We start from the raw sequence: 16,026 nt of genomic DNA, 5'->3' as shown, positions 1-16,026 counted from the left end.
CTTTTTCTCTCCTATAAAAGTCAATGGCTGGTAAAAATGGAGGCTTACTGCTAAGCCATAAAGTTACAGATTAAAGAATGTTGCACGTCAGTTCTTCAACCCATCATAATGTTAAAAGAAAAAAAAAAAAAAAGCAACCCAAAGACACAGTTGCTTGGTTCCCACATAGTGCTTCTAGCCAAAACCAAGATTCAGTACAAAATTCTGTTAATTCAATCCCCAGTCGGGGCTGACCAAATACTGACCATGAGTGAGCCCAGCCTAAAGCTGCACTGTTTTGTGTCGTGTTTAGAAAATTATCCTGACGGAATGGATATAAGTAGATCTACGGCAACATCAGTTTGCAGACCACTGAACTAAATGGTGTCTAATTTATTTATTTTTTATACAAACTGGATTAAGAAATTATTGAATTTCATTTTAATTCCCAGATTTTTCAAGATTTAAAATCTTTCAAATCTACTGGTGTCAGAAAGTTATATAGATTTGTAATTTACTTCTATTAAAAAACTCAAGTATTCCCATACTTAGCTGTACTTACATACTTATTATACTTATAACTGTACATATTTATTATTATACTTATGTCATGCAGGAAATGTTTTATTCTCAGTGTGACACTGCTCTCTGCTTACATCTCTGTCCGAGACAGGAACTGTCCAGAGCAGGTAAGGTTTTCTATGGGGATTCATAGAAAACCGAGACAGAGTTCCTGTCTTGGCCAGAGATGTCAGCAGAGAGCACTGTGTCAGACTGAAAATAAAACATTTCCTGCAGGACATACAGCAGCAGATAAGTATGGGAAGACAGGATTTTTTGAATAGAAGTAAATTAAAAATCTATATAACTTTCTGACACCAGTTGATTTGTAAGAAAAAGATTTATTGCTGGACAACCCCTTTAAAAAAAAAAATCATGCCATGCAGTAGACATTGTAGTAAGGTAGTAGGTATGGGTTGCATCAGACGTAATTCTTAAAAAGTAAAGGTGGGCATAAAAGTTGGCATTTTAAATGAACCCATGCAATAAATAGTACTGAGGTCAGAGAAGACTACAACGGGGGCACAGTAGATCCCACTATATATATGTGATAGAACTTGTTCATTGTCATGCAATTAGTAACTGAAATATAAAAAAAAAATACTAAAATGTACATAATACATTATATATAAAATAAGAAGCAAATGGCACATGGAAAAAGTTTTGTCAGAAATTGAAATTATCCATGTATCCAATCATAAGGCCATAATCTGCTGCATACTCACAACATTCCCATCCAAACCCTCATCCCTCTACACTTCATACTGGATTTCTCAATAGAATGATTGGTCCAGAGATACGAGGGCGGAGCTCTGTATATGGCGTGTCCGTCCAGAACTTGCATGTTTGGCATTTGTCACAACTTACCCAGTCTTTTCCAAAGACGGCGATTGCAAGACCTGACGGAAACTTTAATAATTTATCTTAAATATTGATGTGAATTATTTACAACGTTCATAATTCAAAAGCTGGGCCGTGTAAAGAGCTGGAGTGACGGGAGGTTATCGTGCGGATGAGAATGGTGAGCTTTGTGCGCTTCACCTTGGTGAGAGTTTAGGGCTGTGGAAAAGACAAACATTGCATTCTCCTCCTGGTGTGAATTACTAGATTATGGGAGGGAAAAGCAAACACGTACTTCTCTTTCTAGCAACTAGACGAGTCAGATGTAGGGGGCCGTCCTGTCACTACCTGTGTGAGCTGCAACTTGTTACAATGTTTAATGCGGTTGTTGTCCCAGAAAATTACAGCAAAGTGTGTAAAACAGTGTGAACAGGCACCATATGACTGTGCAGATATAATGTGGGTTGTGTGTATAAGCGGCACTTTATTTATCTAAACGTCTCACCTGTCTTACAATGTATGGGTATTACGCAGCACATGAGGTTACCTACCACGTGCATCGATGTGTGACGTTACTGATACCTGAAAAGTCGCAATAGGCTTATGGCTATGAAACACAATGACCGATGAAGGTGTCAGAAGCACAAAAAACATGTCTCACAATGATTATAGGCTTCATTTCTAAAGATTCAGTTATGACATTTCCCACCAGGATTCATATAGGAGTGCACGTGTGTGCCTATAAATCTATTGTATCCGTTGTCTTATATTTATCTATGACATCACACTGTGTCATGGTCATTCAGGGACCAGGAATCTATACTGGCCAACTATATCAGGTAATCAACTATAAAAGCTATTGAGTGGAATCATGCTAGTACATTATGTTACTATAAGAATAGCATGCGTTGTATCACTATAAGGCTGGGTTCACACACTGTATATTTCAGGCAGTATTTGGTCCTCAAGTCAGGTCCTCATAGCAACCAAAACCAGGAGTGGATTGAAAACACAGAAAGGATCTGTTCACATAATGTTGAAATTGAGTGGATGGCCGTCATATAACGGTAAATAACTGCCATTATTTCAATATAACAGCCGTTGTTTTAAAATAACAGCAAAAATTTGCCATTAAATGGCGGCCATCCACTCAATTACAACATTATGTGAACATAGCCTTTCTGTGTTTTCAATCCACTCCTGGTTTTGGTTGCTATACAGCCTCACAAATACAGCCTCAAATATACATAGTGTGAACCCAGTCCAAATGTATAAGAGATGAATGGTTTACTAACCCAGTTCCCAGGTAAGATACTATGTCTGCGTTAACAGACAACCCCTCCTACAAGCCTACTTTCCATAGAAACATAAAAGACAGACACGAGGAGGCCACCTGGTCTGTCCATATATTATTTCCTTATATGATATATCTGTTCTATATTCATCCTGAACATCTCTACATTTATTCACTGTTGAGTTCAGACCACATCTGCTGAAAGTATGCTGTACACATCTAATACTCTTTCAGCAAAAAGATATTCTCACATAGTTTCTGATCGCCCCCAACTAACATCAGATTGTGTCCCTATGTTCTAGTGTTAAGTTTCTTATTAAAACATTCTCTCTTTATTAAAATATTTTCTTATTTAACCCTTTAACATATTTAAAAGTTTTGATCGTATCCCCCCCATTCCCTTTTTTCCTCTTGTAATGTACGTACATGTCTCGGATCATGTCCCTCCATTCCCCTCTTTCCTCCTGTAACATATATAAAAAGGTCTCTGATCATGTCCCCCATTCCCTTATTTCCTCTTGTAATACATATATATGAAGATCTCAGATCATATTCCCCCATTCCCCCTATAATATATATATGAAGGTCTCGGGTCATGTCCCCCCCCCATTCCCCCTATAATATATATATGAAGGTCTCAGATCATGGCCCCCCCCATTCCCCCTATAATATATATATATATATATATATATATATATATATATATATATATATATATATTTATATTGGTCTCGGATCATGTCTCCCCCATTCCCCCTATAATATACTGTATATATAAAGGTCTCGGATCATGTCCCCCCATTCCCCCTATAATATATATAAATAAATGTCTCTGATCTTGTCCCCCCCATTCCCTTCTTTCCTTTTGGTATATATAAGTCTCAGATCATGTCCCCCCCTTTCCCCCTATAATATTTATATAAAGGTCTCGGATCATGTACCCCCCATTCTCTTCTTTCCTACAGACCTTTTTCATGATGACAACTATAGTTTCAGAACACAACCTAAGATTTAGAGGAAAAAAAAAGTAATTCACAGAGCGATATATGTATACTAGAACGGAAACTGTTATTATAATATTGTAGATCATACTGCATTAGCCCTTCACATACCATATTTAAAGGGACATTACTTTTCAGTCAATATTAAAGTACCGACTAAATAAACATAGAAGATTGTCAGCACAAAAAGACCACCTGGTTCATCTAGTCTGCCCATCTATACTAACTGTATCCTTTCACAATGCAGGTTAAACCTTCCTCCTGGACTGTCCTACTTGACGGTAAAATGTCCGCGATGCAAAAGCTCTATTTCAAGCGTCCTTATTCGGGGATGTGATAACTTTTATTAGGCTATCAGAAAATATATGACATTTCATGCCGTTCTCATAAAATGGATCTCGATGTGCAGAAAAGAAATAAATGTGTAATATTCTCGTGTCCCAACACTGTAATAATTACACATTTTATAGATCACAAACATATGCATCACTTCAGAGGAAAAAAAGAAGAAGAAAAAAATCCACCGAACAATGCAATGCACACAAAGAAAAAAAAAAAAGTGTACTGTGACCAAGGGTGAGGCTGCATTCCCATGTAGCATCCATAATAAAGCAGCTTAGGATGGACTATTAGACTAGATACATATAACATATGTGTGTGCTTCCTAGGGGCTGACGCTGCCCCTCATTATCTCCATTTATTACATTTGCATTGATAACTGGCTGCCGCTTAACCTTACAGGAGGAAGCTGGGCTGTACACTGGAAGCAGAGCTCTGTAATTGAGTTGAAGTTTGTTGGATGGTTAACCCATACGTCACCGCAGAGACTGCACTACTGTTTTATATTGGAATCCCAATAACTACAAAGGATGTGGAGGACCAAAGGGACCTCTCCTTATCAGCCCCACACCAGAAGCCTCACAATGATCACCTGAGATTTTACATGGGGCTGCTGTGTTAACAAAAGTTAACATACCATACAGACATTGAGAGACTGCACTATTCCTCCCATGTATAATTAATAGGAATGACAACAGGGAGTCTAATAGACCGACATAGCAGAGCTGAGTTTACTAGAAGTGTATCCCAATGTTTACATGAGCTTTAACCTGTGGCGGTAGCTAAAACAACTACACTACATACAATGCAAAAAAAAAAAACCTGGATTAACATTCGCATAGTATTTTGTTCAGTATTTTCCACCAAAACCTGAAATGGGTCAAATGCACAAAAAAATTGCAAATTTGTCCATTAAAGTTTGTCAATTCCACTCCTGGCTACAAATATTAAGCAAAATATTAAGTGTAAACCAGGTCTTACTATAGATTAATATGACATTTCAGTACAGGCTGTATATATAAAAGTAATGTAAGATGCCTTCCCTGGTCTTTCCCATCTCCTTGGGGCAGATATAATCCTACTCAAGGATTTGGCTTGGTGGGTGTAGACGATACCCAGGGAGACACATGTGGGGGCTGATCTGAGTGAGGTGGTTTATCACAACTCCAAAAATGACATAAGAACAAAGGTATGTCTGATCACTTTGAATCAGCACTTTCTAAAGGTTATGTCAAGCTGAGAAATTAATATAGTAGATTTTTTTCAAACCCCCCCCCCCCCCTTTGCAGGCGCCTGCTCTGGCACATTCCTATTTTATTCTCCCCCAGGATGGGAAATGACGAGAAGTGAAGAGCATCACTTCATATGCAGCCACTAGTTGTGCTTTGTTCACTATTTACATACATTAATATATATCTGTTGACGATGCCTGTGCCGGCACGTTAACGCTTGCATGGTTTATTATCCACTACTAAGAAGGGGTTTTTTTTCGGCACCTCATTACATTATATCCGGATTGCCATTGTCAACAAGTGAAGAACATTGATTCACCTTATACGCCATTTACTTTTAGACTATAAGGTCAATATGTTCCCTGCCTTACAGATGTATAAACCCTCCGCTGTACTTCTCTGTTATTTAACTCGGCGACAAACAGGTTAACATTCTCCCGACTGGCTACTCACATCTTGTTTTCTGGGTCAAAAATGTTCAGTGTGCGTTTCTACTGACTCTCTTTAGGCATATAAAAATCCTTCAAGTAGCCCGAGACGGTCCTTCTAGCTTCCCCCTGCGGACATCTCGCTCAGTGGAGAAGTTCATTACATTTTATGATCTTCCCAAGTCTGTCCTGCTTATAAGACTCGCAAAAGGCCACAAATCTGGCAAACCATCATGTATGCCATTAGACATTACTACTAAATGAATGGCATTTAAGCTCTCTGTTCAACGGTGGCTATGATAGGGGTGGCTGGCAGCTGTCAATGTACCTTCCTGCTGTAAGACTGTAAGGCTATGTTCTAAAATCGATAAGGAAAACAAAAAAGTAATATAAGACAGGAGACATGGGTGACAAGTTACTCTAATATATATATATGTGTGTTTGCATATATATATATATATATATATATATATATATATATATATGGGATATAGGTGTGTGTGTATATAAATATTAAATCATATACACTAAATCAAGTATATGATGTTTGTACATAATTATATATATATATATATATATATATATATATATACACACACACACACACAAACACACATTATATATACACACACACACACATATATATATATATATATATATATATACACACATATATATACACCTAATATATATACACACACATATGTATATGTCTTGTTTTGTGTTCCAAGATGTATGGAGCTGTTGGCGCCTCTATGACAAACTAACAAATATTTCTAATTTTCTCAGTTCTCAAATACTAATGAAGCAATCTTACGTTTTGCCAGGGTATACCCACTTGGGGATAAAAACTTACATTTAGACTCAGACTCGTTGACAAAAGAAAAAGGCGAAAAAATAAAAAAATTCCCCGTCCATACACAATCATATGTTCACGTGTATTGATTTTTATGCCTGTGGCTAGCTGAAAAATCCACAGCCTGTTTATTTAATTCAAAAAAAGGTCATTTCTCATCTACATGCAACAAACACGGCTCAAGCTGCCTTAATCTCTCTCGCATTTTTTTTTCCCCCCTTCTTCCTGGGTTTCCAGTAAAAAAAAAAATAATCATCACAGCAATGATATAAACAGGAGAAGGATTGCCCGATTCGGGGCAGGTTAACATCTCAAGTTCAAATTTGATTCCAAATACACAGTTATTCTCCCAGAACCCAATATTTTAGGAGGGGGGAGAAAAAAAACTATAATTATAGGGGAGAAAAAAAAAAAAGGCAAAAGCCTGCTGCTACCTTGTGGTTGCCGCTAGCAGAGCACAAACATTAATAAAGCCTGGTAACTACTGTATAATTTTAACACCGATAGAAAACATAATAATAATAACAACAACAAGGCTTCCACTCACAAAAGGGGAAGAAGAAAAAGCGCTGGCCGAACCCAACCTGCCTGTTATCTGCCTTTTTATTCAATAAAACCTGCCGGCCGATATGATAATTAAAATGAACAAACATAATAAAAGAGTCCTGAAGTGGAGGTGGGGATGGAGGAAAGCGTCTCCCTCGTGCAATATTTTGATAGATTCCCCTGTATAGGGGAGAAGCCTTTGAAACAATGAAGCGGTCAGAAAACAAAGACGTTCCCTGACCCTTTTCATTTTTGCCAGCTAATAAGGTAAAGTTGCCGGGGCTGATATTAGCACACACACACACCAGCCGCCCTCCGTGACATTAAACAGATTGCCGCCACTGAGGATAAAAACAAACACTTGAAATTCTGCATTGTTTCTAACTACACGAGCAGCTGTTTCCTCCGCACCAGACCAGCGGCATTGCAACGGGTGAAATCCATACATAGAGTCGAAGATTTTACATCACACTAAAAAGATGATGATGCAAACCGAATCTTCTCATTTAAACAACTCTTGCTGGTTATTGATGTCACGGCCAATGCTCCGCGTTCTTTGTCTACTAAAACCACTAAAGAGTCTTGGGCTCATTCATAATGTAATAGGCACGTCTTTTCCAATTTCCATTTTTCCTTTTGTCAATTTTACTGTCACTTTTATAAGCCAGGGGTGCCGGTGGACATTTGTACCGATCAGCCCTCTCAGCCGTGGAGGCGGTTTTGCCCCCTATCTAATCTATGAAGATCTGAGATTTGACACCTTGCTCACAGCACTAGTCACTCCGATTAGGTTCATTTTGCAGACTGAATGAAGTGTACAATTATTTCAATTATTAAAATTTTCCCTGTTAAGTGGTAACATACGTTGCGAAGCTGCGCAATGCATAGACAAAGCCTGAGAAAAATACCAGCCAAGGAAGAGTGTACACAATACAAGGGTCATGTTGTTGTGTTGTTACACTGGTTTCTATTAATTACTATGCAATATATATATATATATATATATATATCATATGGAATTTAACGGGAAGAAACAACAATTTGCATTAAATTAACCTCTAAATTACTGAGCGCTTTCAAGCGAACAGTAAGTGCTCAAAAGATCAGGTCATTGTGTATTATTCTAGCAGAAAGCAGCAATTACAGAGATAGATTTGGGGAGGGGGGGTGTTAAAAAAAAAGAGGGGGGAGGAAAAAAAAAACCTCTCCGCACACGGAAATTGACGGTGATTGATTAGGTGTGCCAGCAATTAATATATATATTGTAGTCATTTGATTTGCTACAATGTATCAATGACAAGCTCAACACTGAAACTGACACCCTTAATAGGTTCTGGTGATGTGACACCCTTGAAATCCCTGGATTACTTAATGATCACTTTTTATGAAAATATGTAAGAACACAGTAAATCTTTAAAAAAAAAAATATATATATATATATTATTTTTTACAAAAAGGCGGCCATAGGGAGATGTGTGACCTATAAGCTAAGAACATGCAGCTGTATACACATTCAATTACCTTACCAATTGCGTCCTAATGCCATCTATATTATACGTGTGTATACAGATTATATACATATGAAAGGATGCTGATGACAGTAGAACAGAGCACTTATAACTAAGCCCAGGAAATCCTGTATAAAATCCCTTCTATTTGTTTCTTCCCTTTAACTGAAGATTAGACTGGGAATTCATTTCTCCTCCATCAATATAAAGATATCTGTAGCGGTGGTTTTGGCAGTAAATTAATGATGTGATTTGATGTCACCGCCACAGATTCCTTATTGATCTTTCTATAGAAGGATCAGAGATTTTTAAAGGAGGAAAATAACCTTAGTGACACTCTGCTCATCCTGGCTCATCTCCTGCAAATACAAGTCTCCTCAACTATTTCTTTTTTTGGCAAATTGTAAGACACAGGCATAACTTTGTGGCCTACCTCTGTTTAACATGAACAGCTCCCCCCCCCCCTCGCCTTTCCAGTTTATTAAGGGTTAACCTTTCATCTTCACTTGGTCTATAGCCTGACAGAAGAAAGTGTAGCCCCTGGCAGGTGACCTGTTCTCCACCCAACATACACAGCGATATGTACACAAATAATCAATTTTTTTTTGTACTGGTTCTTGACCGCACAATGTTATGGGAAATAAAGATGGCGTTGCCCAGCATAACAACATTAGTGAGAAGGTGAAAGTGAACACATACAGGGTTTATAAAGGCAGAAAGATCACAAATCCTACCTGTTTTCTCTTTGATTTCACATAAAACACTGAAGAGGGCTGGCTTCATCCTATGACAGTTTAGTGCATGCTTTCTGCAAAAAGGAGACAGAAGAACAATATTACCATAGGGGAATCCAGAACATATACATAGTAACATAGATGGATAGATGGATAGATAGATAGATAGATAGATAGATAGATAGATAGATAGATAGATAGATAGATAGATAGATAGATAGATAGATAGATATCCAGACAGAGAACATATACATTGTAACATAGATGGATGGATAGATGGATAGATAGATAGATAGATAGATAGATAGATAGATAGATAGATAGATAGATGGATAAATAGATAGAATAATCCAGCAATGTATAGTTTATTGACAGACAACATATGATTGAATTAGTTATTTATCAAATGTATACAGATGATAGATAGATAGATAGATAGATAGATAGATAGATAGATAACAGATGATAGATAGATAGATAGATAGATAGATAGATAGATAGATAGATAGATAGATAGATAGATAGATATTCAAAGATATGAATTATTTAGAATAGTATATAGGTGATACATACTAGACTGGCACAGACATTAATACAAAGATATAGATAATAGATATGAGATGATTGATAACTCATGGACAGATCATTCAGATAGTAATTTATACAAAGTGTGTATGTGTTTGTTGCACACATATTTATATACTCTCTCTCTCTCTCTCTCTCTCTCTATATATATATATATATATGTGTGTAAGTGTGTGTGTGTGTTCGCACATGTAACATTTCTAAATGGATATACACAAGGAGTGCTTAAACTGATGTGTATATGCTACATGCATATTATACATACACTATTATAATATTATACATACATACATACTACATACACTACTTTCAATTATAAACTAAAACCAAGAGGCAGTAGACTATTACAGCACTATTTAGGATAACATATATGCTGGCCATTCCCACCAACCACCACAGACATCTGATCCCAATGTCAGGGAACTTTGATAAGTTGGCCTTAACTTTGCAGGGAATGCCCAGTGCCCCTGCTGAGTCTAGAACTAGCTGAAGTGTAGAAGTTGAGCTACTTTCCCTCTAAAGGTTTCCCAATATGTAATGTTTACTCACATGTCAGATTAGCCGACTATTATAGCAAACCTAAATCACCGCTTGTCGCAATAAACTGCTTGAATCCATAGCAAAACTGATTTATTAAAAGGGGCCAACTTTTACACAGCAATATATTTTCCTAACATTGATTTTTTTTCTTCTTCCTCTACAGTAGCATCTCCTACTAATGCTCCAAAAAAAAACATGCAAAACACACACATAGACAGTAACAAGTCTGCCTGTGAAGTGAGCAGCAGATGGGCTGCACCAGGGTATTAAGATGGGCATAAAACGGGTGCAAAGAATTCCTTCTAAATCTTTACACATCATGCAAACAATTTGTAGAGAAATAACACAGCAGCTGCTTTGGGAGAAGACGCTCTGTGGCTAAGAGGAAGTTCTCGTGCTGTCTTACATTACAGATGATTGCTTGTTGGAAGGAAGCTAAGTGGTCCTGAAAGCTTGACCTATAAATAATCCTCTATATAGGGACTCCAGATAAGCAGGGACAAGCTGCGTTTATGGTCTTCACTATAACAATATATGGACTAATAAACGTGTGCAGATTGACTTGTGTGGCCGATTTTATTTATAATTATCAGTCCTTCCTATATAGGGCCAGTTCCTGCCCTAGAGAGAAGAATGGACTGGAAGCAGCATGGAGGGAGCAGCCTCTCTGCACACAGCTGCTGCAACCCCTCTTTATATCAGGAATCACCTCGTCCCCCCTGCGAGAAGGAGCCTCCAGCTGCATCGCAGCCTCCGCTCGCCGTTGCTACCCAAAACATGTGTTGGTTTATTTGACAAACTGCCTGCATTGAGAAGTTGCTCACTCCAGGATGTACAGGAGTGATGAGCTGCTCTCATGTGTGGGGAGGGAAAGCGTGATGCTGCGTGTATATGTGTGTGTGTGCTTTTTTTTTTTATTGCGATGGAAACCAACTTTGCTTGTGCCTCATCCAGGCTCTGATCAGTGATGGTCATGATCTGGTGCAGGATGTCGCCAATGTCCTGCTTCCTGCCATCCCCGTCTGTCCCATCGTGTCCATGGGGAGGAGGTAAAGTCATTCCCCCCTGTACCGAGTGACCGGCCATGTTCACCCCGGCCAAAGTCTGCATCATCCTGGTCTGCTCGTCCATACTCCTCTCCGCAGCCAAATCAATTGAAATACAGACTGCAAGGAGACAACCTCACAGTCAGGGGCACAACCGCTTGGTGGGTCAGTGCCCCGCACATCAACAATGACAACAAAGCGTCAATTCCCAGCCTTGGGTTGGCAAACAAGGGGTAGATTGAATATACAGTTCTTCACTCCATTAAAAAAAAAAAAAAAAGCCTTGCTGCTGGGCTGATACAAAGTAACGCAGGCTGCAGCCCTCTTCCAGCTATTTCTGGGTCGAGATCCCCTCTATCTCCAGTGCAGTTTAATATTTCCACCGCATACAGCAAAGTCTGGGGGTCTCATGAAAAGGTCAAAGGTCTCGGGGCTTCTTTAGCTTTGGCTAGGCCAGTTCCAATTCATCCCATCAGGACACATGTAAGAAGAAAAAGAAAAAAAAAAAAAAAGCAACAAGCCAACGTCTTGCACCTACTGTCAAACGTCAGTTCTTTATTATTATTATTTTTTTTTTTGCAATTTAGTAAGAAATAGAAGAAGTGGAAAAGCCAGAGAGTTGAAGGATCTGGTGTCAGGAAGGAGCTGCACTTTTCTTCTAGGACACTTTGTGACGTCTCAGAGCATTTGTTAGAATACAAAAAAAAATCAGCCTTTATTCCAGCCAATGGAAATAAAAATCCTTCAAAAAAATATATTAAATTAAATTTTTAAAAATCATTTTTTTTTTCCTCTTTTGCAGATTTTCTTCCCCCTTCTCTCCCAAGAAGGTGACGGATGTCATGAAGAGTAATAAGAAGGCATGGTGCTCTCCTGGGCTTCTTCTCAGTTCTCAGTCCTTGGATCTTTTCCTTCTTCAATCCTTCATCCGGGAGACGCCAATCTCTCCGCTCGCTCTGTCATAAATCAGGGTCGGATGATGGAGGAGTAGTAGTAGTTGGAGCAGGAGGAGTAGTAGTAGTAGTAGAAGCGGCTGCAGCTCCTCTCGATGATCACCTCCAATAAAATAAATGGGGATTATAAAAAATAATAAAATAAAGAAGACAATAAGATGTATAAAAGAAAGTCTCTGGTAGAAGAAGAAGAAGTAGTGGCCGGGGCCGGGTGGGGGGAGCAGCACCAGTATTGATGGCAGGAGAGGTGATAGAAATGGTTAAGGTGCCCGGTGAGATGGGGACGATGATGATGATGATGCCTCAGAGCAGCAATCAAAAAACTTTTTTCCTCCTCCTCGGTGTCGGCGGCGGCGGCGGCTGAGGGGGTGATGTGGGAGAGATGGATGGGGGGCCGGTAGTCGGGGCTCTCCCGGGCGGGATTTATGGCTCCGGCTGCTTGCCCCGCTTTACGCTGCTGCTGCCGGCCCCGGTGACGGATTGACAGGCTGCCAACGCCACTCACTCACTGCGGACGTGTCAGACTTTGAAGGAGGGGAGGAAATAAAAAGGGAGACAAAATATAAATAATGGAGGCAGGCTCCTCCCCCCCACCCGTGTGTCTTCAGCCCCCGGGAAGGAGGAGGGTGAGAAGGCGGGCACTGCTACCGCTGCTGCTTCTTCTCTCCGAGCCCCCACCTCCTCCTGTCCCCGCCCGACGGGGAAGAGGGGGGAGAACTACTACTACTACCTCGGAGAAATGGCGCGCTGAGGCGGTTGCTAAGGCGAGTGTTGTCACGCACCCGGCCAGCGTTGCTAGGGGAGACGGGAGACGCAACCAATCCAACGCCGGGCTCAGTGAGTCAAGGTTGGCGTTGCGGCGGTGAGAAGGTTGGTTGAGAGCACGTGGCTCGACCGACCGCCCTCTTCACTTGCGATTGGGTGATTCGAAAACTGACGTCATGGGGTGGGCGGGGAGCCTTTGGATGGTCCCTCAGCTGATTGCCATGGCAGCGAGAAAGAGAGAGAGAGCGCGGAGGGGATGAGGGATGCTGTGCATGACAGTGGAGTAGAATGAGAAGAGCTGCTGCTGAGCCGTGCAGGCAGGATAATAACGGGCAGAGCTAGAGGATAGACTGTGACTATACTGGAGGGACATGCTACTAGTAAACAGCCATGGAAATCTACGTACACTGAGCAGAGGGCTTCCTGTGGCTTTCATTGGTTTGAAAACACAACTCCCGGCATGCCTGGAGAGCTGCTGTGCATTTATACTACAACTCCCAGCATGCCTAGAACCCAGCTTTCCAGCTAGTATCAAACTACAACTCCCAGCATGCATAGAACCCAGCTGTACAGCTAGTATAAAACTACAACTCCCAGCATGCCCAGAACCCAGCTTTTTAGCTAGTATAAAACTACAACTCCCAGCATGCCCAGAACGCAGCTTTCCAGCTAGTATAAAACTACAACTCCCAGCATGCCCAGAACGCAGCTTTCCAGCTAGTATCAAACTACAACTCCCAGCATGCATAGAACCCAGCTGTACAGCTAGTATAAAACTACAACTCCCAGCATGCATAGAACCCAGCTGTACAGCTAGTATAAAACTACAACTCCCAGCATGCATAGAACCCAGCTGTACAGCTAGTATAAAACTACAACTCCCAGCATGCCCAGAACCCAGCTATTTAGCTAGTATAAAAAATACCAGCTTGTGTTTCTAGACAAAAGCTGCTCTTCGGCTTTTGCAAAACCACAACTCCCAGCATGCCCAGACAGCTGCTCCCCTGAAGGTGCAAAACTACTACTCCTAGCATGTTATATTGTTGCATGCCTAGACAGCTGGTCACCTGCACAACCACAGATCCCAGCATGCAGTTAGAGCTGCTCTACCTCTTGCAGAACTACACTTCCCAACATGCCCTGAGAGATGCCCTTCCTTTATTTCAAAACTACAACTCCCAGCATGCCACGAGAGCTGTTCTCCCACTGTGGCAAAATTACAACTACTAGTATGCCTGGGGAGAAGCTGCTGGAAGTTGTAGTTTTGTAACAGTGGGAGAGCAGCTCTCGTGGCATGCTGGGAGTTGTAGTTCTGTAACAGTTTTTTGTTTGCTTGTTTTTTAGGCTGGGCTCATATCATCTTTCCTTTGGGTGCAGGTTAGGTCAAAAATACCAGTTAACATAGTGTGTCACGCTGGTATATTCTGCGGACACCATGCCAAAAACCCAACAGGCTACATGAAAGGCAATGCTGCCCCTTGGGTCCTGCTTGTACAGTGTGTAACAGATCTGTTGGCACTTTTTCTTTTTTTTTTTTTTGTTAAAGAAAATTATGTTTTTCTTCAAAGAAACAGCTATCATGATACAGATACAACATAAGTCTTCTCCTTGTTAAGAAAGTTGTGGAATACAATTCCAATACTGCGCATAAAACAAAAAATGTTAAATTATATACTGTATGATTTCAATTTTGCTCTATATTTTAGAGATGAAAATCTACAGGTGCATCAAGCCACACTTTTCCTTGCATTCAAACGTATATGTTTAAGGGGCAGCAAAATCATAATGTGAACAGCTCCTTAGATGGTATCAAAATGACATCATTGTCACCAAACCTATTTTCTATTAATGAAATGAGAAAAGTGCCCCAAATATCTATTTTCTCTTGAGAACTGACTGATTTAAAGAGGTTGTCCAGATAAACATGGCCGCTTCCTTCCAGAAACAGCACCTCTTCTGTTCTCAGTTTGGGTGTGGGTTTTGCAGTTCACTTACATTGAAGTGAATTGAGGGGAATTGTAATATCACACACAACCTGAGGACAGGGGTGGTGCTGTTTTTGCAAAAAGGAAGAAGCATTATTCCTAATCCTGGATAATTAATTTTCATCTCCACTACTCTTTTACTTGACAGGCAGCCAGATCATAAAATACAGGGAGATGTGCCTCATCAATAAATAACACGCTTATCTAATCCTCCACACTTCATGAAGCCACTGCAAAAGCCCAGCAATGTTCAGCCTCTTCTCTCCTGACACCCCCATGTCTGCATGTAAGCACCCACTCTGCTTAGTGTAATCTAGGAAAACACCCCCTGGGCTTTATCTCCCAATTTACATGACTTCAAAATCTTATATCTCAGCGCCAGAGCAATGTATTAAAATAAGATTTATATCTCCTGATTTGGGGTAGGGATCTTTTTACACGGCTCGATGAGGGGCTGTGCAAGGATACAAGCAAGCACCGATCAGCAAGATCAGCACTCCTTTGCAGGGCCTTTACATGGCATGACTAATTGAGCAGCTGGGCTGCACAAACGATTCTTGCATTGGTCGTGCAGCCATGGAAACTCACTGAACAGATGTGCATATATCGGTGCTGTCAGTTTCCAGATCACTCATGCAGTGCATACATACCTAGTGTGCTGCTGTGTGATCTGGCATCCCGCTCTGCGTCTCCCCCATCCTGCTTTCTGGCCCTGCCTCCTCCAGCTTTCAATCATTCTGGAGGAGGTGGCAACCTGAACAGAGAGTAGGTTGGGAGAGTGGGATGCCGGATCACACTAGGTATGTTTGCACTTCTGGGGATCTGGAAAATGAC

The 16,026-nt window shown here is 40.4% G+C and overlaps 1 protein-coding gene across 6 annotated transcripts in view; it reads right to left on the bottom strand.

The window, feature by feature from the left end:
* PBX3 (PBX homeobox 3) overlaps nt 1-13,333 on the bottom strand; it is a 192,963-nt gene extending 179,630 nt beyond the window's left edge. Inside the window, exons 1-3 of one of the 6 annotated variants that reach the window (XM_069986164.1) lie at nt 13,170-13,333; nt 11,378-12,545; nt 9,319-9,392 (exon numbers count right to left, since the gene is read on the bottom strand). In XM_069986164.1, the coding sequence (XP_069842265.1) occupies nt 9,319-9,392; nt 11,378-11,574 (271 nt within the window). In that variant the 5' untranslated portion in view covers nt 11,575-12,545; nt 13,170-13,333. The other 5 variants (XM_069986163.1, XM_069986165.1, XM_069986166.1 and 2 more) reach the window with 5 other exon arrangements.
* Nucleotides 13,334-16,026: the final 2,693 nt, after the last annotated feature.

Source organism: Dendropsophus ebraccatus, chromosome 10 (genome assembly GCF_027789765.1).
Source record: "Dendropsophus ebraccatus isolate aDenEbr1 chromosome 10, aDenEbr1.pat, whole genome shotgun sequence".
NCBI classification, from domain to species: domain Eukaryota; kingdom Metazoa; phylum Chordata; class Amphibia; order Anura; family Hylidae; genus Dendropsophus; species Dendropsophus ebraccatus.
This window is presented reverse-complemented; position numbering and strand designations above follow the sequence as displayed.